The 27937-nt window shown below is 53.8% G+C and overlaps 1 protein-coding gene across 2 annotated transcripts; it reads left to right on the forward strand.

Moving 5' to 3' along the window:
• Window positions 1-1789: 1789 nt before the first annotated feature.
• Klhl26 (kelch-like family member 26) lies at window positions 1790-26992 on the forward strand. Of its 2 annotated transcripts, XM_039094333.2 has the most exons (4): window positions 1790-2031; window positions 3077-3192; window positions 21062-21244; window positions 23486-26337. In XM_039094333.2, the coding sequence occupies exon 4, from the start codon at window positions 23490-23492 to the stop codon at window positions 25065-25067; it is 1578 nt and encodes a 525-aa protein (XP_038950261.1). In that variant the 5' UTR covers window positions 1790-2031; window positions 3077-3192; window positions 21062-21244; window positions 23486-23489; the 3' UTR covers window positions 25068-26337. The 2 variants fall into 2 exon arrangements, with proteins under 2 accessions (XP_038950261.1, NP_001099545.1); NM_001106075.1 differs by lacking the exon at window positions 3077-3192 and having other exon boundaries at window positions 1902-2031; window positions 23486-26992.
• Window positions 26993-27937: the final 945 nt, after the last annotated feature.

Below are 27937 nucleotides of genomic sequence, written 5' to 3' on the forward strand. Positions count from 1 at the left end.
TTTGTACAGTATCATCTCCTGGGTATTTTATACAATGTCTGAGTACCTACTGTGTTTCATTGGGTTTGATCATACTTTGTTTTGTTTGTTTGAGGCACAGGTAGCCTGGGCAGGCCTTGAGTTTACTATGTAGGTAAGGATAACCTTGAATTTCTGATTCTCCTGCCTCAGCCTCTTAGTACTGGGGTTGCAGCTTTGGAGTGCCATGTTTGGTGGCTAAATTTTGCTTTTACTCGAAGAAGTTGTACTCTCTAGCTGACTAGCTGGCCCTTGCTGAGCCATCTGAAAAAGGAAATTTAAAGCTCTTCAACCTACCATAAGCCGAGGCTCTGGTGTGGAAGGACCCTCAAGTACTGCTGTCATTTATTCTTTGAGCCCTAAACAGGGAGGGATGATGGAAGGGAGAGAGGAAGAAAGAATGAAAGACAGAAAATAATAAAAAAGGAAAGACAGCCAGATGTGACAGGAGGGTTCACAGTTGCAGGCCGGCCTAAGAGACACTGTCTTAGCAAAAGGAAGACAGAAGGAAGCCTTGCAGATACAGGCCCTTGAGCGTTGCTGAGGGTTGGAAGTCTACAGAGTGCCTGGGGCAGAAGGTGTGGAGGCTGGTGTGCATTTCTGTGGGCAGGAATCTGGGGAATGAGAACTAGAGTATGAGGGGCAGATACAGAAGGAATGGGGGTTTGAGAGTTGGGGCCTGAGTTAGGTTCTGAGCTTACCATATGCTGAAAGTGCTGGAGCAAAGGGTTGGAAGTCAGAGGGTTGGGTTCAGGCTGGGAAAGGGATATTGCTCAGGGCACGGTGCTGGTGCTGGTGAAGAGGGTCTGTGCACTCAGGGGCTTTGGTTCCTTCACTTATCAGAACGTGCCATCTGAGCCGTCACGCCCCTGCCAACGATAAACCACGCCCACATCCGTGCGCCGTCTCGCCCACACCTCGTTTGCCCTGCCCTTCATAGCTGGACCTATACCTCTTAGGTTCCGCCTCTCAGATCAAGGCTCCTCCCCAACCCTCCCCTCCACTCCAGATCTACCCCCCTCATTATGATTAGCCCCACCCCATCTAAGTCCTTTCCCAGCTCTGGCCCCGCCCAGGCCCCTCCCGCACGTGGATCCCGCCCTCTTTCCATACCAGACACGTGCTCTCAGGAGTCAGTTCTGCTCTTAATTAAAAGACCCTCCCATCCTTCCCTTTGCCCTGTAAGGACCTAAGCCTCACCCCTCCGCTGACCACGTCCCTCTCAAACCAGACATTTCCCTTCATCATCCTGGGCTCCTTTCCTTCCTCCTTCAGGGACGGCTCCAGTCCTTCACTCTTCTGTTCCAGCATATATCTACCCTCAAGAATGCTCCTCAGGCCACCTTCCCCTTCCAGATTATGTTGAGAAGTAACATGATTCCATTTCCCGCATAGGCCTTCCAGCAACTCTTTCCACAGCCAAGCCCCGCCCCACGCCAATACCTTGGAGCCCATCTTTTCTCCTACAGAATCTTCCACAGGCCTCTTCCCTCCTTTCTACAGGACCTGTCCCTCTTTAGATCACGTCCTGCCTGAGTCACCTTTCTCAGACTCCTCCCCTCAGAGATCCTCAGGCCATGACTTTTTCAACCTTCAACCCCACTTCAGGTACCATCTTCCTTAGGTCCACTCTTAGGTCCTGCTTATAATTCTCATTGCACCCCTCCCAGGTCTTAAGCTCCACCTCTTTTCACAGGCTCCGCCCATCAATCCCCGCCTACCGCTTTTTGGTCCCTCCCTTGGTCCCTTCAGGCCCCGCCCCCAGACTGTTCCCGGCTCCCACGCTTTCCCTAGGCTCCTCTAGTTGCTGTTGGACCTGCTCTCCTCAGGCCCCGCTCCTGCCCCAAGCTCCGCCCATCACCAAGTCCCTCCCTCGCTCTCAGCAGGTTCCGCCCGCTGCCCAGGCCTCGGTCTCCGGGTCCGCGCGCCGCTCCATCGCTCGGGCGCGCGGCGGAAGATGGCGGAGTCCGGCGGCAGCAGCGGCTCTGGCCAGAGCCCCGAGCGCCCGAGCAGGTGAGTCCTGTGTCTTTGTTGGCATGCACCTCTTGGCCCGGGCAAGGCTGACCCGGGGCCGCCGGGGGCGTGGACGTTCGAGTCCCTAGCTGCTAAGGTCCTGAGCTATGGCGCAGGCCTGAGGGCTGCCTAAGGCCGGGCTTCCTAAGAGCTGCGAGCCCGGAGCTGAAGGGGTTCTGGGAAGGTGACGTGGGAAGCTGCACAAGAACCCCGGGGCCCGGGAAGGAACCGAGGCGTTCCTGAAGGAAACACTGAGACCACCTGGGGACCTCCACAGGACCCTATGGACAGGGAACCGTGTAGGGCCTGGCAGGGAGCAAGAGGCCTGGGCATGTCTGGAGGGGAACACTGAGGCCAGTCACCTGGAGGGACCTGGACACATCTGGGGAGACACTGAGGCCACCACTGTGAGACCTCAACAGGTTTTGATTGTCAGAAAATTGTCTAGGAGCCTGGTAGGTGGACAAGGGACTTGGGCATGTCTAGAGGGGACACTGAGGCAACCTTGGGGCCCCAGCAGATCCATCATGATGGCCAGAGAGTACCAGGGGTTGTGAGAGGTGGGGATATATTTGTGGAGTTTGAGCACTTAAGAGAAGACAAGCAGTCTCAGAAGATTAAGGTCTTTCTTTAAGATTCCCTTCCTGGGCTGGAGAGATGGCTCAGTGGTTAAGAGCACTGACTGCTCTTCCAGAGGTCCTGAGTTCAAATCCCAGCAACCACATGGTGGCTCACAACCATCTGTAATGGGATGCTCTCTTCTCAAGTGTCTGAAGAGAACTACAGTGTTCATATAAATAAAATAAATAAATCTTTAAAAAAAAAAAGATTCCCTTCCTTCCACCCTTCATAGGGTTTAAATCCCCCTTCCCTCATTCTCAATGATTGGATTGGAGGTCTTGCCCTCAGATATTGGGGTCACATTCACCCTTTTAGTTAAATGAGGCCACTTTTTCCTAGTCAATTCCTAAGGTGGGTTTCTTGAACTTGGCAATTTGCATAAAGATGGCAGGTATTTTAAAATATTTTATTTTGTTTTTTCAAGATGAGGAATCATATAGCCCAGGCTGGTCTCACAGTTGACATGTAGCTGATCATCTTTCCTCAACCCAAAGGGTCAAGATGACAGCCATGTGTCACCACTCCTGTGGTGCATGCTAGGTGAGGACTGTACTAATGAGTCATATACCCTGCCCCCACCCCTACCCACCCTATTTTTGAGACAGTGTCTGATTGTATAGCATAGGCCAACCTTGAACTCAAGAACTTTCTATTGCAATACACTTTTGCGAATTGATCTGGAGTCTCGGGGGAAGAGCACCTGTCTTAGGGATCACTCCCCCTTCTTCCGTTTTCACACTGACCCAGAGCCAGGAACCCTTGCCCTGAGACAGCCACCATCCTTGGGAGGCCAAGGAGGAAATTCAGGCTCTAGATGGTTTGGGAATAAACAAAAGCCAAGGGCAGTGGGCCATATGACCATGGATAAAGTTGGTCCTAAGATAGGACCTAGGGGCAGGAAAAGATCTGGTGGCCTGTGGACCTGAGTTGAGCATTAGGACTGAAGGGAGGATACTGATTAGGGAAGCCCTGCACCACCTAGAGCAGGCACTGAGCCTGCCTGTTAGCAGAGCTGCTGGTGAGCAGCAGGAGGCTTCAGCGTGAGGTCAGAGCCAACCAGGGGCTCCATACAGGCCATCAGCAACTGCAGAAACAGGGGGCTCGGGCCTCAGAAGACTGGCAGCCCACTGAGATGTGACAGAGTTGGGGGTCAGGACTGAAGGTCTGTAGCAGGGATGGATCATGGAATCATTGGGGAACAAGTGGGCAGGGCTTAGGGGCCAGATAATAGGGAACAGCTGGCCAGATCCCTAGGATAAAGTTTTTAAAGATCTATTTTTTTATTTGTTTATATTTCAAGATGGTTTCTCTGGATAACCCTGGCTGTCCTAGAATTCACTTTGTAGACATGGTTGACCTCAAACTCATAGAGATCTGCCTGCCTCTGCTTCCGGAGTACTGGTGCTAAAGGTGTGCATGCCAGCACCCCTGGCTTAAAAATGTATTTTAAAAATGTATTCATGAGGGGCTGGGGATTTAGCTCAGTGGTAGAGCGCTTACCTAGGAAGCGCAAGGCCCCGGGTTCGGTCCCCAGCTCCGAAAAAAAGAACCAAAAAAAAAAAAATGTATTCATGGTATTCATGAGTATCTGTCTGGAGTATATGCTGTGTGCGGGTACCTGTGGAGACCAGAAGAATGGGCCTCATCAGGAGCTGCTGCTGTGAGCTGCCCGTCATGGGTGCCAGAAACCAAACTTGGGCCCCCTAGAAGAACAGTGCCTGATCTTAACTGCTGGTCTGCCTTCTTCCAGGGTTTTCATGTTGTTGTTTGACCGTGTGGTTCTCAGTGAGCTGACATTTACTGTTTAGCACAGACTGGCTTTTAACTCCTGATCCCCTTGCCTGCATTAGTCCTGGGCTAACTGTGCATCATCCCTAGAACTTCAGTCTTTTCACTTATTGTTCATTAATTATTTTTTTGAGATTTATTTGTTTTATGTTTGAGAGTGTTTTGCCTGCATATATGTCTGTGCACCTTCTATGTGCCTGCTGCCCTTGGAGGCTTGAAGAAGGCATTGGTCCCTGGCGGTGGAGTTGTGAGTCACTGGCAGTGGAGTGGTGAACCACTGTGTGGAGCTGGGGATTGAATGTGAGTCCTCTGTAAGAGCAGCTGGCACTCTCTCCAGCGAGCTCTCCAGCTCCCCCCCCCCCCCGCCTTTTAAAAATTATTTTTGGGTGTTTGTTTGTTTGTTTGTTTGTTTGTTTTTCAAGACTGGGTTTCTCTGTGTAGTGCTGGTTGCCCTGGACCTCTCTTTGTAGACCAAGCTGGCCTGGAATGCACAGAGCTCCACCTCCACCTGCCTCTGCCTCCCCAATGCTGGGGTTAATGGCTGCACTAGCACCAGCATGCCGAATTTAGACTTTATTTTTATTTACTGTGTATGGGTGCTTTGTCTGCATATATGTCTATTCTCCACACGTGTACAGTGGCCTTGAGGTCAGAGGAAGGTGGCAGATCCTCTGGAATTGGAATTGTAAGCCACCATGTAGGTCCTGGGAATTCAACCCGGGTCCTCTGGAAAAACAGGGTTCTTAACCTTGAGCCATCTCTCCAGCCCAACTCTTACATTCTTTACACCCTGTCCATGATGGTCCACAAGCCTCGTCAGGGTAGATAGATGTCCCATTTAGGGCTAAGCATTCAGAGTCTCTTACTCTCCGTGCTTTGACAAGTTATGGGTCTGCAGTCACTCCTGCCTACTGTGGAGAGAATTCTAGCCAGAGTTGGCAGCAGACACAAACGGTTCTGTAGCAGGCAACTTGACTGATACATCAAGTCCATTTCACAGAGGCACAGCAGTGCTTCTCCACCCACATCTATGACCTCTCCAGACCCAGGCTTTTGACTGAAATCCCAGTTGTAGACATGTCAAGTCAGAGAGTGGTTGGTTATGCTCATAGCAGCCAGACAACTATTGCCCCAGTGGCTCTGTCCTGTGCATGTGGTCACAGCTAAAACTATTGATGGCAATTCTTCCCAGCTCTTCTGGCTTGGCAGCAAGTGCCCCTACCCACTGAGCCATCTCCTTGGCATTTATTTGTGTGTGTGTGTGTGTGTGTGTGTGTGTGTGTGTGTGTGTGTGTGTGAGATATATACGTGTACATGCCAGATCAGAGGTCATCGAATTTTCTTCCACCTCCCTCCTCCCTTTGGCAATTGTATGGAGAGGTTTTTGTCTGTCTTGTTTGTTTGTTTGTCCCTGAGCCTGTGCTTGCCATTGAGTAATGAATCCATCTGTCTTCTCTCCCTGATGCTGTAGTTACAGGCATGCACCTCTGGGTCTGGCTGCTTGCTTTTGTTGTTTTTAAGTATGGGCACTGGCTATGCAGCCTTTGCTGTGTGATGGCCACTTTTCTGACCGACTGAGCCTTCTCCACAGCTTGGTCTTTGTTTGGTTTCAGTTTAAGACAGAGTGTCATGCAGCTTAGGCTGCTCCAACACTTGATATGTAGCTGAGGCTGGCCTTGAATTCCTTAGCGCCCCCCCCCCCTCGTGCTTTTGGGTAACAGGTGTGTGCCACCAACCCTGGCTGGGTTTTAATCTTTTAAAGTAAAACTGTGTAGCATGAAATCAGGGGATACTTCTGTGGCAGTTAGCATATCCACAGAAACACATTCGAGTTTGTATACCCCATAAGGCCCTGTCCTCTGTCTCCCTGCCTCCTGCCTATGGAGTCACCTGGTCTGGACTTTACATATTGATGAGATTGTGTGAGATGGTGGAATCCCTGCCCCCTCCCTTCCCCTTCCCCCCCTCCCTTCCCCCCACCCCTCCCCTCCCCTCACTCCTCCTTCCTCTTCCCTTCCTCTATCCTTTCACCATTTCTCTTGATAGGCTCTTGCTGTGTAGCCCAGGCTACCTTAGAACCTGTTAGCTACCGCTGCAAACTCAGGGATCCACCTGCCTCTGTCTGCTGAGTCCTGGGATTAAAGGTATGCACCACCACCATCTGGCTTGTTTGTTTTGTTTGACACAGGGTTTCTCTGTGTCCTGGCTGTACTGGAACTCACACTGTAGCTTGGATTAAAGATATGTGCCACCACACCTGGCATACCTCACCCATTGTAAAAATGTCCCTTCCTCAGTTGGGCTCCTCTCAGCTTGCTTTCTGTTTCAAAGTGTATCTATATTGTGGCATAGATCAGTGTTTCATCCCTTTTCATGATCAAGTAATACTCCACTGTGTGGCTAATCACCATTTTATTTATAATGTCTTAACCTGCTAGATGTCTTTGCTCGTTTTGGGGCTGGTTGTCATTGTTTGTTGTCACAACAAGAGGATCACAGCTAAGAGGGGTACTGTCCCAACATCTGTAATTTTAGCATTTAAGGACATTGATTACTTCAAGTTCGAGGCCAGCTGGTGCTATACAGTGAGTTCCAGGCTTGCTGAGTGAGACACAGATAGGAAGGGAGGAAGGAATGGAGTGGACATATCCTCCCAGGGGCTGCTGAGTGGCAGAGGACATGCACTGAGTAGCAAGAATGAAACCAAAATTAAGTGAGCTAAAAGTGAGAACAGAAATTTATAAGCAAAGAGGTTTGTTTGCTTCTATTCCATAGGAGCTGGAGGGCAGTGTCTGCTCTGCCCCTGGTGGGGCTGGCCCAGTCTTCACCCACAGCATTGTCAGAAGGCCAGGGCAGGATAGCTATGGGGATGCTGTGCCAGACCCTGTCTTATACACAGAAGCCCCGCCTGCCATGGAAGCTTCATTGAGACACTTTGGTCTCAGTGGGAATGTCCACACCCTGCCCCCTGCTGTGGCTTCAGGACTGTTGGAACTTGTCCTCGGTGATGTAGGCCAGTAGGGCTGTGTGTAGCGTGATTAGCGAGTGCGTGGTAGTGGGGCTCTGTGCAGCGTTCATGTGGTACCTAGTGATATCTTAGTCACTCCCTGGTGTGCTTTGATGATGGTCCTTGTGGATGGGGTCGGGTCTTTCTAGGGAGACAGTGAAGCCCCCAGGAGCAGGGACACTGTCCTTGACTGTGTCACCATCTCTGGAACCTGTCAGGCCATGCCCTCATCTACCCAGGAAGACTGGTGTCATCTGGCCATGCTGGGGGTAACATCTGTGTTCCCCACCATGTTATGTTGATACAACTCAGGGCCATGCTGCCCACACTGTCCCTTCCGTTATGTAACTTGTTTGTTCTGACTTCTCTCCTAGTTACGAGAGAAGAAAAAGCCTGGCTTCCCTTCCCTCGTCTCTCGGGAGCAACAAACCCCGTTGCCTAGTGGAGCCTGTCATAATGTCTGAGCTGAATGAAGCTCAGTAGACAGTGTGGCCACCAGGCTGGCAGTGGCAGGCAGAGAGGAGGGCTGAGCCTGGCCTAGGGACAAAGAGCACTTGCTTTGAGAGGCCTTCTCCCAGGCTAAGTGAGCCTGCGCCAGCTTCTCCTTGAGAGAGCTGAAGTTTTAGCCACCAGGACAGTGAAGATAGATAGGGGTGTCATGTGGCCACGAGAGACTTGCCACCTCCACTTGACCCCTGGCCTCATTTGGAGGACAGGGACAGGGGAAGTGGTAGCCAGATGGCTTATCATGGGATGGCCTGACTTAGTGACCTGGAGTATCTAAATATTCCCTTGATTTGCTTTGCTGAGGCCAGGGCTTCCAAGGAGTTTGGTTCTTCTCAATGCTGGGAAGACTCTAGAATCTCCATGGCCCCTGCAAAGGGAGGGCAGGCAAGACATCACCACTTGAAAAGCCACCACCCTTGGCCCCTTGGGGTCATGCAGGCATGGGAGGGCTAGGGGTTGTGTCTGTACATGCTACACCCTGCCTGCTTCTTCATGGGTGTGCTTGGATGTCACTCACCACACTGTAGTAGGAGGTACTAAGAGTGACAAACACCTGGGAGCATTGCAGCCCTTGGCATGGGGGTGGGAGAAGAAAGTGCCACACCACCCGGTTATATGAACTCTGGCTCTGGGAGCACATGTCATAGTGCCCTGAGGGGTACAGGTAAGTGCCTGAGCTCTGGCTGGCCTCTGTGGTCAGCACAGGGACTCCCAGAGCCAGGAAGGGAGCCTGTGCTGCAGCCATGCAGGACACCTGCAGGCAGCAGGCTTGCAGCTGGACTGTGGCAACCTGGTAGCTTTGAGCTCCGGGGACAGGCTCATTGTCATTGGCATGGCTGCTGAGAAGAAAGGTTTTGGGTGTATTGTTGAAAGAGGCTGTCCAGGATCTTGCTAAGTAGATGAGGCTAACATTGAACTCAGAGATCCACATGCCTATGCCTCCTCTGTCCTGGAATTAAAGTCATGAACCATGTGCCTGATACCTGGCCTGAGAAAGGTTTTGTTAGTGGGGCCGGTGTCCTTGGTGTGGAAGTCCTGGCAGTTTCCTGCCCCCTTCCTAACACTGTCATCCCCTGCCTCCTCACACCTGAGGATGGGTGTGACCATGGGCTGAGATGGCTGAGGGGCAATGGGGCTCAGAGGAGGTGGACACGCCAGTCTTAGCACTCCTGGCTCAGCTGATACCATCCTTGGGACAGGTATCTGGCCTCTCATGTGCTTGTAGACCAGGTGTGGGCAGAGGAGAGCGAGGGAGGCAGTCAGAGCAGTGACCACTCATCCTGCTATTTGAAGGCCCTTGGGCCTGGGACAGAGCAGGCTTGGGACCAAGGGCATGTGGCATTTGTGTACAATGCGCTGAGCAGGGTGGGGTGGGCATAGGCCCTTGGGTTTCTGCCTGGCTGAGGGCTGGGAGATGGAGATGTGTTATGAGGGTGTGTGGAAGGGCGAGACTCTCTGGCCTGGAGTAGCCAAGCTGTGCTGTCTGCAAATGTCTCATGGACAGAGGTGGCATGGGACCTGGGCCACAATCTCGTTGCTTCCAGAAAGGACTCTGAGGCCCTCTTTGCTTAGTGAACCTGGAGGGAGACTTGTATTCCATCCCTAAAACAGTCATTCCATTCAAAAGAAGCTTGCAGCCACACGAGGTGAGGCAGAGCGCCAGTCAGCAAGGGTTCACTCAACTAGCTACCCTGCTTAAGCCATTGGCCTGATACTGTCTCCAACTTGGACCAGAAAGACCTTTGTAAGATTACACAGCCGCCTGACACCTGCCAGGCCCCACAGCATCCCATGTCTTGCCCTTAGCTGATGACAGGCCTATGTATCCCCAACTGCTCCATCACATCTTATGTCCTTTAAGGCCTGTGAACCTGAGGGCAGGACCTTGGCAGCAGTGTGGATGCTGAGTGGTTGTCTGGCAGATGCACCGCCCTCCATGCCAGTGGGTCAAAGACCACCATCCTTTATTTGGGGACAGAGTCTAGGGGATCAGTAAACAGAGCAGCCCCGCACAACCTTCCCTTAGTTAGAAGAGAAGGCAGCCGAGCTGTTCAGCTGTCTGCAGTGGAGGTCGGGGCCATGGGGTCCCCAGGCGATGCACACACACACACACCCTGCTCTGGTAGCCGCTGTGCAGCTGTTCGGACTGGCTCTCTTAACACTTGTTAACCCCGGTCTGGCCCTTCCTGCGCCGCCCGCCCTTCCCAGCAGCACTCCCCTCCTCCTGTGCTGTTCCTCACGGGGACCCACCCGGTGGACACTCAGCTCCATCCACTGTGAGCGAGCGAGCGAGCGAGTGAGCGAGCATCCACTGTGCCCAGGAGCAATAGGAATCTCAGCATCTCCTGCTTCAGGGATCAAGCTCTCAGCCTGCAGAGCACGACCTTCCAGCTTTTAAAGGGCCTTAGGCAGACACTCAAGGATAGAGGCTGAAGATGTTTTTTGACACCACAGCCATGAAATTCCACAGGGGTCAAAGCCAGGAACCGGGCGGGGCGTCTGGGCTGGATATCCGGAGCCTGCTCTCCACGGGACGGGAGAATTCAAGCCCAGCTTGAAAGCAGAGAGTGAGAGTGGAGACATGGGATCTCCTGGAATCTTCCGCTACCCGGACAGTCGGAGCTGGGCTGGGTGGAGTAGCTGCCAGGTGACAGGCGCCTAGAGAGCCACTGTGGTTCCCAAGCAGCTCTTCCACCCCCTCAGCTGTGTGTGTGCAGCCCTGGGGGAAGCTGCTGGGCACCCCTACCTTCTGCCTATATCTCTTCAGGTGCCAATGGTTTCCCATTGTGTCAGGACACACGTGCGCGCGCACACACACGCGCACACACATCCTTGCTCACAGGAATTGCTGCATAGATTCCACCACCCCTTTCCCATCAGCCTTTGTCACTCTGGGAGGGTGTGGGTAGTGCTGGCAGCTTGCTGACCTTTCTGGGGCCTCTCAGTGGCCAGAGTGGAGCTGGCTATCCTGCCATAGCTGCTAACCACTCATCACCAGCCTGGCCTCCTCACCCTGGCTACCTAGGAAGCTCAGCAGGCTCGCACGGGCAGCTGCCTACTGTGGGGTGGGGTGGGGAGGCTTCAAGCAAAGTGGCAGGAATTGTGGAAGATGGAAGTTTTTGCTGTGAGAAGGCTTCCTGGGCTGAGGAAGCTGGAGAGACGGCTGAGAGGCATCTGAGCCTGTATAAGCCTGAAGACTTGAGTCTAGTCACCCAGGAAGGCCCCAGGCCTGGTGCCGTATGCTGCCTTCAACTCAGCACTGCAGGGCATAGACAGGAGGGCACTGTTGCTGGCTGGCCACCAGCCTAGCTCCAGGTGCAGTGAGACCATGTCTCAAAGGAGTGCCCTGCAGAATGATGGAGCAGGACCTGGTGTCGGAGTTCTGGACCAGGTTTGTCTCAAGGCCATCAGCCTGATCAGAGAGAAGGTTCAGTGGTTAGCGGCCCTGCCGTCATGACCTGCCTGGGTCCAGGTGGTGAACACATGCACGCCATGGCACATGTATATGCACACATAGGCATGCATGGAGAAATCTCAGCGAATCCATCCCTTTTCCTAGCTGCCGCCCTGACCTAGGTTTGCATACCCCTCCAGTCTTGCAACTCCACAGGGGAAAGAGCTTCCTTCCATCTGGAGCTAAGAAGTCTTAGGGAATGCAAGGCAGTGGTGGCACGCACCTCTAATTCCAGCACTCAGGAGGCAGGGGCAGGGGGGTCTCTGTCAGCCTGATCTACAGAGCAAGTTCTAGGACAGCAAGGACTACACAGAGAAACTGTGTCATGAAAACAAAGTCCCAGGGAAGAGAGAGAGAGAGAGAGAGAGAGAGAGAGAGAGAGAGAGAGAGAGAGAGAGAGAGAGAGAGAGAGAGAGAGAGAATATGAATGAATGCACTCCAAGAACTGGGCCTTATGGGGCTATGGAAGGGACTACAACAGGCTGACTGCATGTGGAGGTGGGATAGCGGAGTTCACTGGGGGTCTCTGGGAGTACAGAGTAGTGAGAGTCAGAGCAGAGGGAGCTGAACACTTGTACAAATGTGAGGGTGTAGAGACCATGCTTAGAAACAGAGACACCAATGCCAAAGCACACATTTACGGTCCTCTCGTCCATCTCTCCAGCCACCCCTCACACTCACACCTGGACCTTGCCACCAACTGTCCAGGTCACTGATGTGGCAAAGCTCCTTCCCTGTGGGGGTGGACATCAGGATGTGGCAGGAGGAAGCCCTTCTGGCTGGCCTCCCAGAGCTCCTGTTTCAGCCATGGGGAGGTAGGCTAGGAGCAGATGGATGAAGTTCTGAAGGGAGCAAGGAGCAGGGAAAGCAGCCAGGCCCTGCAGTCTCCCAGGGTGGCTGTCAGGCCTTCATCTGCAGGGAACTTCCATTCCTCATTAAGGCAGTGGGGTGCCTCATGGTGTCCTCTGGGATAAAGTCTGGGGGCTTTGCCTCCTCCGGCTCCTGAGCTCCATGCCCCAACTCAGCTGGGCTTTGAGGAGCGACCTTGCAGCTGCGTTTCAGTGACATCCTGCACCTTTTGTCTGGGGCTGAGGGGAGCAAGTGCTTGAATTGGTAAGGAGTTCTAGTCCCTTCTCTGTGGTCTTTAGAAAGTGTGAGCCTCTCTGGGTCTTAGAGTGTTTCCTCAATGTTCCCGGGTCACTGGTGAGCCCGTCAGGTAGGAGCATTCCGCTCACAGCCTGCAGAGTATATCCCTATGGTGACATCTAGTGTTGTGCTCCAGCTGTGAGTCCAGATGACAGAAGCAGTGGTCGGAGGAAGTTGGCACATTAATACCCCATATCCTCTTTGAGCCTCTGTAGCGCATGACCTGCTCTTTGGTGTTCCTAACAGGTATCGGCACTTGGGCAAGGGTGGGGCTTGTCATTGGCTGTGAGTCTTTGTGCTCACAGGGACAGTCCGGTCCTCAGATGGTTCCTGACCTGCCAGAGATGGGCATGTAAAGCAGCCTGCTCCTAGCCTGCTAGCACTCCATTCTCGGAACCCATCTTGCTAACTAGTGCTTTCCAACTGACCCCTACCACACCCCATTTTCCAGGGAGACAATGGGCAGTTCTGCTGGGCTCACCTTTCACCTGTGCTTGGGAACAACATCTCTCACTTCCCAGGAGTTCTTGGGGGACCTGGTGCTGGTTCCTTTAAGGAAGTGTCTCCTAGTCCAGTATGACACAGGCACCCTCTTTCTTACTCCCACCTCACCTCCCACTGCCCCTCAGGCTGTCTTCAGGTGCAGCCCAGAAACATTGCCTCAGTGGAGAAGATGCTTGCTGAGTCTGGAGGCAGAGAGTCCAGTCTGGTCTTTCAAGTGGCTAAGGTTGGGCCCCAAGGCCAGGCTTATCCTAGGCTAGCATTCTGCCTCAGACCTGTGGCCTACCTCCAGCAATATGTGTCTCATGGCTTCTCCCTTGCTGTCAGTGGTTTGGGAACCTTCAGTGGCCTCTGGGCTTCTGCTTGCCCCTCCCAAATCTGGCTTTCTTTTGCCACAGGCTAGCCTGGTGCAAGCCTATAGCAGGTACCTTGCTGTTCCCCCTGACATTAGAGATGAACCCCAAAAGAGAGGGCTGCCACTGTAGAGCAGGCTGTGGGCCAAGAGCCAGGGAGCATCCCAGGGGAGGGTTTGCTGACGTGAGTGAGTGAGTGGGGGCTGCTGGCTTGCATGTCTCTGGCTGGTGGGAAGTGCCAGAGCACAGTGAGCTGATCCTGTAGCTGGAGTGCTGTGCCCAGACTGGGAAACATTGGGTAACCATGGCAACAGGAAGGGGTGGGTTGCTGGACCCCAGAGCTCTACACCCTCTGCCTTAGTAGTTAGGGCCAGAGCCACTGGGATTTTGCTGGGAACAGAATGCTGTACCAATAAGAAGATGAGGTACTCAAAGCTAGGAGAGGTCCCAGTGCCTCAGTTTCCCCATTTTAAAAGAAAGACATTTGCTAGCTCATGGGGAAGCTGCAGAGTCCTGGGGAAGGGTCTGAGGATGGTCAGGGAAGTGGTCCTAACATGGCTGAGGGCCTGAGATGAGGCCCTGGGCCACTATGCTCCAGCCTGAGCTCCCCTTATTCAAGGTCTCTGACATCCACATCTGTTGACACTCTACTGTCCTGTCACCCAGGTCCTTGTATGATCCCCACCCATCCAGGCTCTCTGGGACTGGTCTTGGAGATGTTCCAGGGCCCTGTTGCTGATCTGAGGAAACCAATCTGATACTGTACTGTTTCCTGAAGCTGTGTCCCCCACTGCATGTTTGGGGGACCGAGGGTGGGGCAGCAGTGCAATCAGGGTGTGAGCCAGCTAGCTGTGCTGTGCTGCAGCGAACCACATGGACAATAAAAGTGAAATTGGCTTTGAAAGTAGAAGTGGCCGGGCTGGGGGAGCAGGGACCGGCATCAGAACAGGGTGTGCAAGGCAGCGAGCCTGTACTCTGCGTGGGGGTGGGAACGGATTTTACTAAACCCCAAAGAAATGTTTCCATGAAATTCCTTCTTGTTCTTGCCTGTTTTTTTGACGTTCTGAGAAGAATGGTTCTGGGGTTTGGAAAGCCAAAGCCGGCCTTGAGGACAAGGCCAGCGGGTGGGTGGGGGCCAGGGCCATGTCCCCTGCCAGCTCCTAGCTCCCAGTGCTCCATGAGGCTCTGGTCACTAGGGTGGCCTGCCACAGCTGGTGTGTCTGAGCTTGTGGGCCCTTTCTCTAGCTGCCTGGTCTGGCATGATGTCTCTAGAACAGGATTGTAGGGCTGAGAACTCAAGTAGCAGTCCCCACACCTGGGTCTCCAAACAGGTGGGCCCACGAGGGCCATGCACCCAGCCAGGGCTTCACACACTTTGATGGGCTGGTATATGCCTGTGTCCAGCACAGACTTGGACCCTGCCTGGGTCCCTTGGGCAGTATAGGGGGAATCATGGATGGGAGAATGGCAGAATGGCTGGACCTGGGCCAGGCCTGAGATGGAATGTGAGGCTACTCCAAACCCAGGCTGAGGGTACAGCCAGGGTGGGTGGTGAGCGGCCTCTGGAGACTGTCCGGTTCAGGGTTGCTGACGCACTGACCGATGACTCACAGGCCGGCCACCATGACTCGAGTGGCTGTCTGGAGATTCGGACTGGCTCAGGGGGCCCCACCATGTGGCCGCCCACTGTCTAGAACTGTTCTGAGTAATGGGTCCTCCCTCCGCCCAGTACTGGTCCTGGGGTTGGCAGAGGTGACCTTAGTCATAGCCCAGGCAGGACAGCCCTGTCTTGTCCATCGATGACCTGGCTGAGCTGCACTGTCTCAACTATGGGGACTCAGAGTACCCCAGAGTGGCTCAGCCTAGGTGGGTAGGTTCATGGCAGAGGCTTCTCAGCCAGAAGGGACAGAGTGACCATGTCAGGGACTTGCTAATGCCTAAGGGACAGAAGCTCAGTCCAAGCCACCAGCTGCAGAGATCAGAAGACCAAAGGTGCCCCTGGCCGTGTGTGCTGCCTCTGCCTTTCAGGCCCAGGCTGCCTGTTTCCTTGGTGGATCCCAGACTCTGGTCACTTCTCTGGGTAAACTAATTATATTGGTTTTTTATCCTATCCCTGTGTGTGAGTGTGCATACATGCGGTATAGTGCCTTGTAGAAGTCATAGGACAACCTGTGGACGTTGTCTCTGTCCTTCCATGTGGACCCTAGGGATTGTCAGCTTTGTGTCATTGGTGGCAAGTGTTTTTACTCACGGCAAGTGCCGGATCAACTCTGGGTCCTTTACTTTTTTCCCCAGAGAAATGTAACAGCAGAGGACTCGGGAGACAGGGCACTTAGTCTAGCTCCACTGTCCTCACCAGTGAGGATTTGGGCTGGCTCCCACCAGCTGGGCTCTTGAGTGCCTCCCTGCTGCCTGAGAATGTAGCAATGGCCACCTGTGACAGAGACCCCATGGCCCTTCCTGCCCTAATGCCTGGTTCTCAGGCAAGCAAAACAGACAGACAGTATTTGAAGAAAAATGGATCCACACCATACACACAGGTTTTCATTTTTAAAAAAGCCTTTTATTCTTCGGTAATTTCATATGTGCTATGATTCTATGCACCTTCAGCTTCTCTACCCACTGCTTCGTGTTTGTGTCCTCTCCTTTGTGTGTGTGTGTGTGTGTGTGTGTGTGTGTGTGCGCGTGCGTGTGTGCGCATGTGTGCCACAGAGTCCAGTTAATGCTGCCTGCTGGAATGCTGGCTGAGCTGGGTGGCTTGCTCTTGTCCTTGTGCAGGGAAGTTCCTGAGTACAGCCCTATGCCATATGCCGGCCGAGGACAGCATGCCACAGTCCTCCTCCCATCCTCCAGTGCTTACATTCTTTCTGTCCCCTTCCACCCACAGTGTCCCCTAAGCCTAGAGGGTGGGGTACCGTTGTCCTTTGCAGGACTGAGCACTTAGTCATTTATTCTGAGTACTTTGACCAAATCTGAATTAGCTGCTGTCTAGTGTTTGTGGCCGCGGCTGAGCAGTGCTAATCCCAGAGCTTACAATGGGAGCATCTTGAAGTCAATTTGACAGCATGTGTGTTTAACAGGACAAAGGTAGTAGCACCCTCCCACCCCACAGGGCCAAGGGCTTCTGGCTGAGTTTGGAGTACCAGCACAGATGCCCTCCCAGGAGCCAGCACCAGTTCAGTCAGCAGTTGCTCACCCCTGTGACCTCACACTACTGCACTGCTGACCCACATCTCACTGTCAGGTCAGTGTAGTGCAGGATCCAGCCCTGGGGAAGATTGCTGGTGATGTTTCTGTTCCATGTGGCCCATGTGGCACTTGGGGCACTGGGAAAGCTGAGCAGCAGTGACCTTCCTTGTTACTCCTCACTCAGTTCACCAGGACAGCCACACGGTGCATTGTGTCACACTAGGCGTTGTGTCATCTGGAGATGACAGAAAGTGGGAAGGGTGGCACAGGTTGCACATAAGGCATCATGATGCAGGCCACAGACTCTGTTCCTCACAGATTCCAAGTGATGCTTGTTTGCAGGTAGGAAGGTTGAGCATGTCCACACTAACGTGTGAGCTCCTGCTGGTGTGAGCTTCCTTTCTGCTGTTTCTTAGGGACTCTTCTTCCTTTCTTGTTAACTCTCAGCTCCCAGCTTCTATGTCATTCTTCATTCTACATTTCTTATTAATGTATGTGTGTTTTGCCTGCCTGCATGTCTGTGCACCACATGTGTGTAGTGCCTGTGGAGTCCAGAAGAGGGCGTCAGATCTCCTGGATCTAGAGTTATAAATGACGTGAACTGCCACGTGGTGTGGGAACTGAAACGTGGTCATTTGCAAGAAGGGCCAGTGCTCTTAACCACTAGGTCATTTCTTCAGCTCCTGCTTTGCTGTTTTGTTTGTTTATTCTTATTCTTATTCTTATTATTTTATTGTTTTTTTAAAGATTTATTTATTTTATTTATATGAGTACATCACTGTAGCTGTCTTCAGACACACCAGAAGAGGACACTGGATCCCATTACAGATGGTTGTGAGCCACCATGTGGTTGCTGGGAATTGAACTCAGAACCTCTGGAAGAAGCGGTCAGTGCTCTTAACTGCTGAGCCATCTCCCCAGCCTATTTTTAGTTTTCAATACACAGTTTCTCTGTGTACCCCTGGCCATCCTGGAACTCACTATAGATCAGGCTGGCTTTGAACTCATAGAACTCTACCTGCCTCTACCTTCCTAGTGCTGTGATAAAAGATGTGTACCACCACTGTTGGCAGAAGTTTTTTTTGTTTGTTTGTTTATGTCTATGTGCCTATATGAGGGCTGACTACGTGTGTGTGGGTGCCCACTGAGGCAGAAAGGAAGCATAAGCTCCTCTTGAACCACAATAGCAGGTGGTTAGGAGCCACTTAAGATGGTGCCAAGAACTGAACTTAGGTCTGCAAGGGTAGAGTACTGTTAAGCACTGAGTGATCTCTTCACACCAAGCACCTTTCATCAGGACACAGGTTTTATATTACTTTCATGATGTTCTTTATATTTGGAGAATCACAGTAGCTCAATGTTCAGTGGACACTTGCTACATGATGCTATTTATATCTGGTGCAAAGCCCTTCTCCTGCCCCAAAGTCTCTGTGAACTAAGAAGTCCCTCAGTGGCTGGAAGGCTTTGCCTTTGTTCCTGTAGAGCTGCATGGTGATCTCAGAGGGCCTTGCTACCTTGACAGCTGAGAAAAGCTGACCTGGTATGTCAGAAGGCTCCTGCCAAGTCCATCATGTACCCGCAGGTCTTTTAAGAAATCATCACAGTTGTACTTGCTGTGCTGGAGATGGGGAACATGCCACAGTAGCTGTGGAGGTCAGGAAGCAACTTGTAGGTGTCAGCTCTCCTTCCCCTGAGAAGCCACAGCACCTTTACCTGCTGAGCCGTCTTGCGTGCCCAGCCTGTCACTATGGGTGCTAGCTCTCTGCCAGCAGAATAAACAGTAGCACTGTGGCCCTGAGGACATGTCTGCTCTCCCACACCATTCCTGTATCTTGTGGGCAAGTGCTTGGCAATGCTGATCACCCCCCCATCACCACACTTTCTCTCTGTGTCCTGTCTGGGGTATACACAAACGTCCTGTTTCCCTCTGCTCCTCTTAAGGCCTATGAAATCACAAGGTGGGGGTCACATGTGTAACTGGATGAATAAATGAGTGAGCATTACAGGTAAGAGGAGAACCTTCAAGAGCCTCGAGATCTGACCTGATCAACCCCATGTGTGCAGGTTCCCAGGAGAGCCCAAGACACTGGCCTGCCTGAGAGGTCATTGCCATCCTATGGCCCATTAAGTCACAGTTTGGTGAGCTCCCTTGAGTGGTATCTCTTAAAGCTGTGTCTCATAGCTGTTGGGGTTCAACCTGGCTTAGGCTAGCCTGCAGCTGTGGGTGACTGGGGACCACAGTGGAAGATTGTATTTGTGCCCACCCTCAACATGTGTAGCCAAGGTCTCTTGCTGTGGGGACACTTGTTCTGGGGCCCCCAAGCTGTTAATCTCTGGTATTTTATTATTTATTACATTTATTTGGGGGGGTGAGTGACCGTGTGTGGACAACTTGCATGGATCAGTTCTCAGTGTTTTGTGGGTTAAGGAGATAAACTTGGTGCCTTTACCGTCAGGGCCACTGTGCTTGCCTTTTTATTCTGTCTTTACCTGGTGGTGCTCAATTCAGGATGGCCTTGGATTTGCAGCAGTCCTCCTGTCTCAGAACCCTGGGGCAGGGAATGCAGGAACATATTTTAATTAGCTTCCCAGGAGGGAGAAACACCTTTGTCTTGTGAGAGGGTCACACAGGCTGTCACCTCCCTACAGTGACATCTGAGCCTGGCTGTCAGTCTATGGCTTCTGCCCTAACCAATGAGCCTTACTGTCTCCCCCAGTGGAGCAGCAGCAGGGGTCTGCCAGCTCCAGACTCTACCCAGTTCTTGGCCAGCTCCTTATCTCTTGAGCGATAAGGCCTGCATGCCCCACCTGCAACTGGGATGCAACACCAGGCCGGGATGTTGTGTGATCTTTGTCCCTGTTGCACAGCCTACATATATCCACCGAGGGTGTCAGTGTCCCCAGTCCCTTGCAGTTTCATGAGGAATAGCACCAGGAGTCTAGGCAGCCTGGGCCACAGGAAGCTGTGGTGCTCTGCCCATGGAGCATAAAGGTGGCCTTAAGCCCTTGGCCTTGATGTAGCAATACCTCCCAGAGCCTCTGAGTCCCATGTCTGTTGTGGGTGTGAGAAGCCTGGGCCTTGGATGGCCATAGCAGACATTCTGGGAAGAATGTCACTATGCTCAGAGGACAGAGGCAGGTGCTAGTCTCACTGGCCCAGGAGAGACCTTAGGACAAGCTAGTACCTTTGGTCTATCTGTACTCCTTCTCTCCCTGACCCCAGCAGCCAGGTACCTGCAGTGCTGGCCAGCCTCCAAGACAGCTTTCCTGCCACCCCAAGGACTCACGGCTTCCTATCCAGGGCAGCCTGTACCTCGAAACACCATTGACCCTTACCCTGAGTCTGAGCACCCATCTCATCAACCAGTGCCCAGTCCTGCAATGTCTGATTCCCCACCTGAGGGTCTCTAGAAGGCCATCCAAATTGGGCAGCAGGCCAGTGATGGTGGGAGTCAGGGATCCATGCAGATAGAGCAGCTCGAGCCTCTGATAGCTCCTTGTTTGGGAACTGGTGGGTAGACATACCAAATCCTTCCCTCCCCTCTTTTCTCTCTTTTTTTTTTTTTTTTTTTTTTCCGGAGCTGGGCACCGAACCCAGGGCCTTGTGCTTCCTAGGCAAGCGCTCTACCACTGAGCTAAATCCCCAACCCCCCCTCTTTTCCCAATGTTCCACATTCTTGGCCCCAGAATGGAAGGGCAGGTCCAAGAGGGCTGGTGGTTCAGAGAGGGAGATGGCTATAGGGAGGGAGATGGCTATAGGGACACAGACAGAGGTGAGTGGTGTTCTGTGCAGAGCTTCAGTAACAGGTGTCTGAAGGGAACAACAGGGGCTGGTGGGGCTGGAGGGAGTAATGGGAGTCAGGCCACGAAGGGGTATGTGTGTGTGTTTGATTTGCCTTTTCTTGTTTTAGACAGCCCCACTGTGGACTGCTCTGGAACCCTATTTGTACACCAAGCTAGCCTCTAACTCGCAGAAATCTACCTGCCTCTGCCTTCCGAGTGCTGAGGCTAAAGGCGTGCACCACCATCCTCCGTTCGTTTTATGAAATAAGTTCTCACCCAGCCTTCACCGGCTTTCGTGAAACTCAGTCTGTAGTGAGGGTAACCTGAACGCCTGTGCCCATTTCCAGAGTGTTGGGATGCAAGGTGTGCAATCCTTCACGGGGGATTCTAGGTAGGGCCCTTACCATAGTGGACAGTCAGGCTGTATTCCCTGTGTGGCATAGGCTGGGCCTCTGCCTGGTTTTAGGGCTTCTCTATAAGAAGATCCTGGTGTGTTTAATGGTCTCTTCCCCTTCCCTCATTGGCCTGCTACCCTGCATCCTCCCTGTGTGGGGCGCTGTCTTAGCTGCTTCTGCACTCAGTACCACAGTACCAAGTGTCACCCATGTCACTGCGTGCGAATGGGTGTGTGTGTCCACCTGGAGGTCTCTGAACCACGTCTCTCCTCTGTTGTCCTTGCAGCTTGGCTGACAGGAATGGGGCCCTCAAGTGCACCTTCTCTGCGGCTGGCCATAGCACTGGCCTCCTGCAGGGCCTGGCTGCCCTCCGTGCACAGGGCCAGCTGCTCGATGTGGTCCTCACTGTCAACAGTGAAGCCTTCCATGCACACAAGGTGGTCTTGGCGGCCTGCAGTGACTACTTTAGGTAAGCCTAGCCCTGGGGACTTGAGTTGACACCTCTGCCACGTTCACTGGGGACATATGTAGCAGCCACCTCCTTGTTTTAATAACCAGGTTTTGCTGCGTAGCTTGGGTTAACCACAAGTCAAAATGCCCCAGCTTCATCCTCGTGTGCCAGCACCTGACCTCCAAGGTTTTGTGTGTGTCTTTATTTCTCAGTCCTGTTGCACACTAAGTAAGCACTCTAACCACCGAGAGCATCCCTCATCTCTCTTCACTTTATTTACTTCATTTTCATGTGTGTGCATGTGATAGTGAGTGGGGGGTGAAGGCATGTGTGTACCGTGGTGCACATGGAGGTCAGAGGACATCCTGTAGGAGTGAGTTCTCTCCACCACGTGGATCCTGGGAACTGAATTCAGGTAGTCAGACTTGGCAGCAAGAGCCCCCACCCACTGAGCCATCTTGAAGGCTTTCTTGCCCCTCCCCTCACTTTTCTCTCTTGAGATAGATCTCACATAGCCCAGGCTAGCTTCATACTCACAATGTATAGCCCAAGATGCCCATGAATTCCTGATGCTCTACTTCTACCTCCCCAGTGCTAGGCAGACAGTGTGCAGCAGTACACCTGGGGCTTCACACATGCTCAGGCAGGCTCTACCAACCCAGCCTCAGCCTCCCCTTCCTAAGCCTTCATCCAACACCTGCTGTGTGTCAGCATTGATGCCATGTACGCCCAGCAGGGATAAAGTAGTAGTGAGCCCCTTGCTGCCATGGTGTCCCCTCCAAGTCACTAAAGCTAGCAGCCGAGAGCCTGGAGGGACATGGGAGCTCTGGTGCTCAGGCCCTGAGGTGTCTGTGAAAGTGGCTCTTGGAGCCCAGAGAGGTCTCTTGTCTCCTCTGTGTCCTGTATCCTGCCCCAGGCATGCATGGTCCATCTACTTTTCCTTGTCCTGGGAATGAGGCAGAACTAAGGGCCCAGTGGAGCTGTCTCATCAGGGGATGCTCCTGCCAGTGAGGGAGGGAGCTGGAATGGTTGTCCTTGGAGACCTGTGCTAGGCCTTCGTTCTCCGTGTCCACTGTCACCTAGGCACATATATCAGGCCATATGGCCCTCTCGGCCCAGCACACTCCCTGGGGCCCAGCGAAGCTGTTATGGGGAGCTGCTGCAGCCAACTGGGGCATCGGTGCTATTTTTACTCTGGATTTGGGGGCGGGTGGGCAGCCTAGCCAGCAATGCCTTTTAAAGGCACCCCCGCTCTGGCAATGTGGCCCATGAGGCCTTAAAAGGCAAAACTCCATCCTGTTGTCTGGTCTGGCCTCTTTTCTTACTGAAGTGCCCAGGGCTGGTGGGGACTCTGGGGGACAGGCAGGGGCTGGGGCTATGAGCTGTTCCTCATGGTCCTAGGGAGGCCCAGGACGCGGTCCCACAGGACGATGGCATTGGGCAACAGCACCTCCGTGACACCCATGGCCTCACTCCTGCTATAACCTGAGCCTAGGGTGCATCAAGCAGACCACTGTAGGGTGGATATCACCTTTGATGATGGGTGGGGTATCCTCCCTCTCTGGCAGGAAGGCCTGCTCACAGTTGTGAGGGCTGTTGTACAGTGTTACAGAATGTCACCCAGGGACCCCTATGGACACAGTTCTCTCCTTCCTGCTGGAAGTTGAGACTTGACCCCAAGCCTTTCCAGAGACCTCATGCATGGGTCTGCAACCACCCCCCCCCGTCCCCACACCCCCATATTAGCTGTCACATGGCTCCAGGGGCCCTTAACAAAAGTCTTTCACAGGCTGAGGACTCAGCTGATGCTGGGCCATGCCTGGGCATGAGTGCCATCTCTAAAACTTCCTGTAGACAGCAGTAATGGACACAGCCCCTTGTGGGCAGTGACCCCTTGGGACCTTCCCAACAGCTTAGGGGAAACAGGCAGATCCTTTGACCCTCATTTCGTAGATTCCAGGCTGGGGAAGGTGGTTATGCCTGCAGGCAGTCAGTGAAGAGATCCTGGGTTCTGGTGTGTTGGGGAGCATGGGGGGCAAACACAGGCTGTCCCTGACTTGGAGCTCAAGGTGGCAGATAGCTGTGCATCTACAACTTAAACCTCCTCAGGAAACCTACCAGTCAGCCTCAGGGCTGGGCCCACACAGATGTGCCCGCAGCGATAGCTGGCTCCCCTGTGGCTGCTCAGAGGCTGGGCTGAGGGTACAGCAAGCTTTGGCTCTCTGCGGGCCCTGCTCACGGGTGTGTTCCCATCTCCAGGGCCATGTTCACTGGCGGCATGCGTGAGGCCAGCCAGGCCGTCATCCAGCTGCAGGGTGTGTCTGCACGTGGCCTGCGTCACATCATCGATTTCGCCTACAGTGCTGAGGTAACACTGGACCTAGACTGTGTGCAGGATGTGCTGGGTGCTGCCGTGTTTCTGCAGATGCTGCCGGTGGTGGAGCTGTGCGAGGACTTCCTAAAAGCTGCCATGAGCGTAGAGACGTGCCTGCACATTGGCCAGATGGCTACCACCTTCAGCCTGACATCACTTCGTGAGTCAGTAGATGCCTTCACATTCCGCCACTTTCTGCAGATAGCAGCAGAGGAGGACTTTCTGCGCCTGCCACTCGAGCGCCTTGTCTTCTTTCTGCAGAGCAACCGGCTACAGAGTTGTGCAGAGATTGACCTGTTCCGTGCTGCTGTGCGCTGGCTGCAGCACGATCCGGCCCGCCGTGCCCGCGCCAGCCTCGTGCTACGCCATGTGCGCTTCCCGCTCATGCAGCCTGCTGAGCTGGTGGACAGTGTGCAGACACTCGACGTCATGCTGGACGATGCCCTGTGTCGCCAGTACCTGCTGGAGGCCTTCAGCTACCACGTGCTGCCCTGCCGCCAGCATGACATGCAGTCTCCACGCACAGCTGTGCGCTCCGATGTGGCGTCCCTGGTGGCCTTCGGAGGCACACCGTATACCGACAGTGACCGAGCTGTCAGCAGCAAGGTGTTCCAGTTGCCTGAGCCTGGGGCCCGCCACTTCCGCGAGCTCACGGAGATGGAACTGGGCTGCAGCCACGCGGGCGTGGCTGTGCTGGATAACTTCGTGTACGTGGCTGGCGGCCAGCACCTGCAGCACCGCAGTGGCGAGGGCGCCGTGGACGCCTGCTACCGCTATGATCCACAGCGCAATCGCTGGCTGCGGCTGCGGGCACTGCGTGAGAGCCGCGTACAGTTCCAGCTCACTGCACTGGGTGGGCTGCTGTATGCCACTGGTGGCCGCAATCGTGCGGGCAGCCTGGCGTCTGTCGAGCGCTACTGCCCACGCCGCGACAGCTGGGACTTTGCCTGCCCACTCAAGCGCCGCACCTGGGGCCACGCGGGGGCTGCGGCTGCTGGTCGCCTCTACATCTCGGGTGGCTATGGCGTCTCAGCGGAGGACAAGAAGGCACTGCAGTGCTATGATCCAGCAGCCGACCGATGGGAACCCAGGGCGCCCATGCGTGAGCCCCGCGTGCTGCACGCTATGTTGGGCGCTGCTGGCCGCATCTATGCCCTAGGTGGCCGCATGGACCACGTGGACCGCTGCTTTGATGTGTTGGCTGTGGAGTACTACGTGCCAGATGCTGACCAGTGGACCAGTGTGACCCCCATGCGTGCTGGTCAGTCAGAAGCTGGCTGCTGCCTGCTGGAGAGGAAGATCTACATTGTGGGTGGCTACAACTGGAGGCTGAACAATGTCACAGGCATTGTGCAGGTGTACAACACTGAGACGGATGAGTGGGAGAGAGACCTGCACTTCCCCGAGTCCTTTGCAGGCATTGCCTGTGCTGCTGTCCTGCTGCCCCGCTCAGGTCATGGGAGGTAGCGCGGGATCCCGGCCTGGCTGTGTTCCCCACAGGTGTAGACCCCGGCTAGGGGCTCCCCACCTCCCAGCCCCAAGTCAGCAGAGAGATCTGGTCCCAAAGGTTTGGGCACCATGGCAGCCGTTGCCTAAGGGAAGACCTGCTCTGTCCTGTGTTGTTAGGTCTTGATTTCCCACAACCCTAGCCCAACAGACAGAAGCTTGTAGATGTAAAGCACCCAGTCCTGGGAGAAACAGCTCTCCCTGTCTCCTGACTGAAATCTTCTGTCCAAATCCTAGCCTGGATTTCCCCATGGGATCCACAGGCAGAGAGAGACTGCTCAGACTTACCCTCTGAACTCCATGCAGGCACCATGGAACACTCATGCACGCACACAATCAAATGAGCAAGGTTGTAAATCAGCTCTCGGGTGCCTGGACAGCATTCAGGAGCCAGGAGCCAGAGAGTTTCCCAGAGGCACCCTGACAGGTGACAGATGCAGCCAAGCTCCCTGTCTGCCTTGACTTGTGGACTCCGGAGCATCCCAAAGAGGCTCCCTGTCCAGTTAACCCAGCATTCTTTTTTTTTTTTTTTTTTTTTTTTTTTCCGGAGCTGGGGACCGAACCCAGGGCCTTGCGCTTCCTAGGTAAGCGCTCTACCACTGAGCTAAATCCCCAGCCCCTATAACCCAGCATTCTTTGCCTGTGCCATCCACTTGTAGAAGAACACCAAGCCAAGTGTGGCCTGTTCGGTACTCTGGAGGCTAATGAGGGAGGGTCATTGTGAGTCCCTGGCCAGCCAGGGCCTCAAAATAAGACTGTCTCAAAGCCCCAAAACATCGAGGAAATCCACAGAAACCAAAAGCAGAGGAAACACGAAAGCCACCTCAGGTGAGGTAGCCTGTCAGATGGCCTGGGAGGAGAGCCAGCCGGGTGCCCATCTCCTATGTTCGCTGCAGAAAGCCATGTCCCCAGGTCTGGCCCACCCAGGGTGGGGTGGTGGGAAGTGCTATGACAGCATGAACCCCAGCAGCCTCCCAAGATGGCAGCCTGCTGTTTTGCTGTTTAAACCCTGAACTCTCACCCTCATGTTTTCTTTGTTTCTTATTTAAGGAAGCCAGCCCCACTGTCTTCCAAATGAGAGTGTTCTCTGGTGATCTAAACTGTCCCCTGCTGCTCACAGACGCGGATGTCACCATTGTGCGGCCGCTCGGCACATGAGTAATTAACCCTAGTCCTTTGCCTCAGCCTCTGCTGACAAGTCCTTTGATTTAATAAAGGCGTTATGGAGGAAGGATGGAGCAGACCTGGTGTTCAGTCCCTGCAGCCTGTGTGACCTCGGGCTTAGGGGGCCCCTCTCTATCTCCTTTTCTCCAACCTCCCTGCTGAACAGGGAGCTGCAGGGCTGCTGCGTGTCTGGGCTGGGCTTAGGGGCCAGGCTTGTTGGGCAGCCTAGAAGAGGAGTACACAGGAGGCCGTGGAGGGACCTCTTCATAGGAGGCTACAGCCCCCAGGAGCTACAGTCTCTGCTCAGTCATACCCCCCAACTGCAGATAAGCTTCTGAGGCCATGGTTGGTCAGTCAGCAGACCTGTCTCCATTCTCCCAGAGGCTTCCCCTGTCGGGGAGGGGGTGACCTTCAGGATCCTTGCCCTAGCCCAGCACAGGATCACAGTTGGGGACAAGTGACTGACACTCAGAACAGTTCACTAAGAAGACTTATGTTGTCCCCTCCACCTCATCCCAAGATCACTTCCCTGCTATTCCAGCCACCTCCTCAGTAAGGCTCAGGTGGTGGCTACTAAAATCCGAACTGATCTATAGCCCAGGCTGCCAGGGCTCCAAGCAACCCACGGAGACATTCTAGCTGCCTTCTGCAGAGGGGCAGGGTGAAGTGTCTGCCAGCCACAAGTCCCCCAGATCACATAGCACCTCACAACATCTTGTCCCCAATGAGCTGGCCGGGGAGCCTGCAGGGGGGGCGGGGAAGGGGGAGTTGCTGTATCTAACTAGGGCGATTGTGCAGAGCCCATCTGAGCCAGTTTATGGAATGTTCTTGGGGGCCCCTGCCCCTTCCTTGGCGCCCACCCCACCCCCCCGAAGAAAGGAAAATTATTTTTTGTATTGTAAACTTTAAACACGAAAAAGCTGTTTTTAATTAGCAGAAGCTGACTTGCACGTTCAGTCAGTGAACGTCTGTGTCCTTCAGAGAAAAGAAAACGCCTGTGTACTGCACATGCGCATAACATACACGCGCGCGCGCACACACACACACACACACACGCACATGCACACCTGAGTGACAGGGCATACTTGAGTTCAAGGACACACAGCAACTCATGAGCTCACGTAGCCAAGATGGACACGCCAACCCCATGTGCTTCCATCCGTGCGCTGTGTCAAACACACACATACTTTTGCATATGGTTGAGGGCAAGTCCACCAGGCTAGGGCTTGTCTCAGGGTGCAGCTCGTACCTAGAATGCCCTGCTGAGGGGCAGGCAGTGTGGCTCGGGGGTGGAGCACCTGCCTAGAATCCCCCATGAGAGACCGAGGGCAGGTCTTCGTGGTAAAGGAGAAACCTAGTATGTCTGAGCCCCTGGTTTTTATCATTACACATAAGGAAGCCAGCCTCAGTGTCTGGCAGATGCCCTTTTGCAGGTTGGTAGCATCCCTGCCCCTGGCCTCTCTTTGCCTTTTATTTTATAGTCTTAGAGCCCTGAACCTCCTTGAGCCTAGGGACACTGGGCTGTTTCCGGCTTCTTCTTAGAGGCCTGGCCAAGGTCCTCGGGAACCTCCCTCCACACCTGGGCTCTGGCTGTGGGAAACTGTTCTCTCAGGGGACGGTGGTTTGCAGGCCCGAGAGACAGGCCAAGTGTGACTTCCAGGGCCTCT

This window comes from Rattus norvegicus, chromosome 16 (assembly GCF_036323735.1).
Source record: "Rattus norvegicus strain BN/NHsdMcwi chromosome 16, GRCr8, whole genome shotgun sequence".
NCBI classification, from domain to species: Eukaryota; Metazoa; Chordata; class Mammalia; order Rodentia; family Muridae; genus Rattus; species Rattus norvegicus.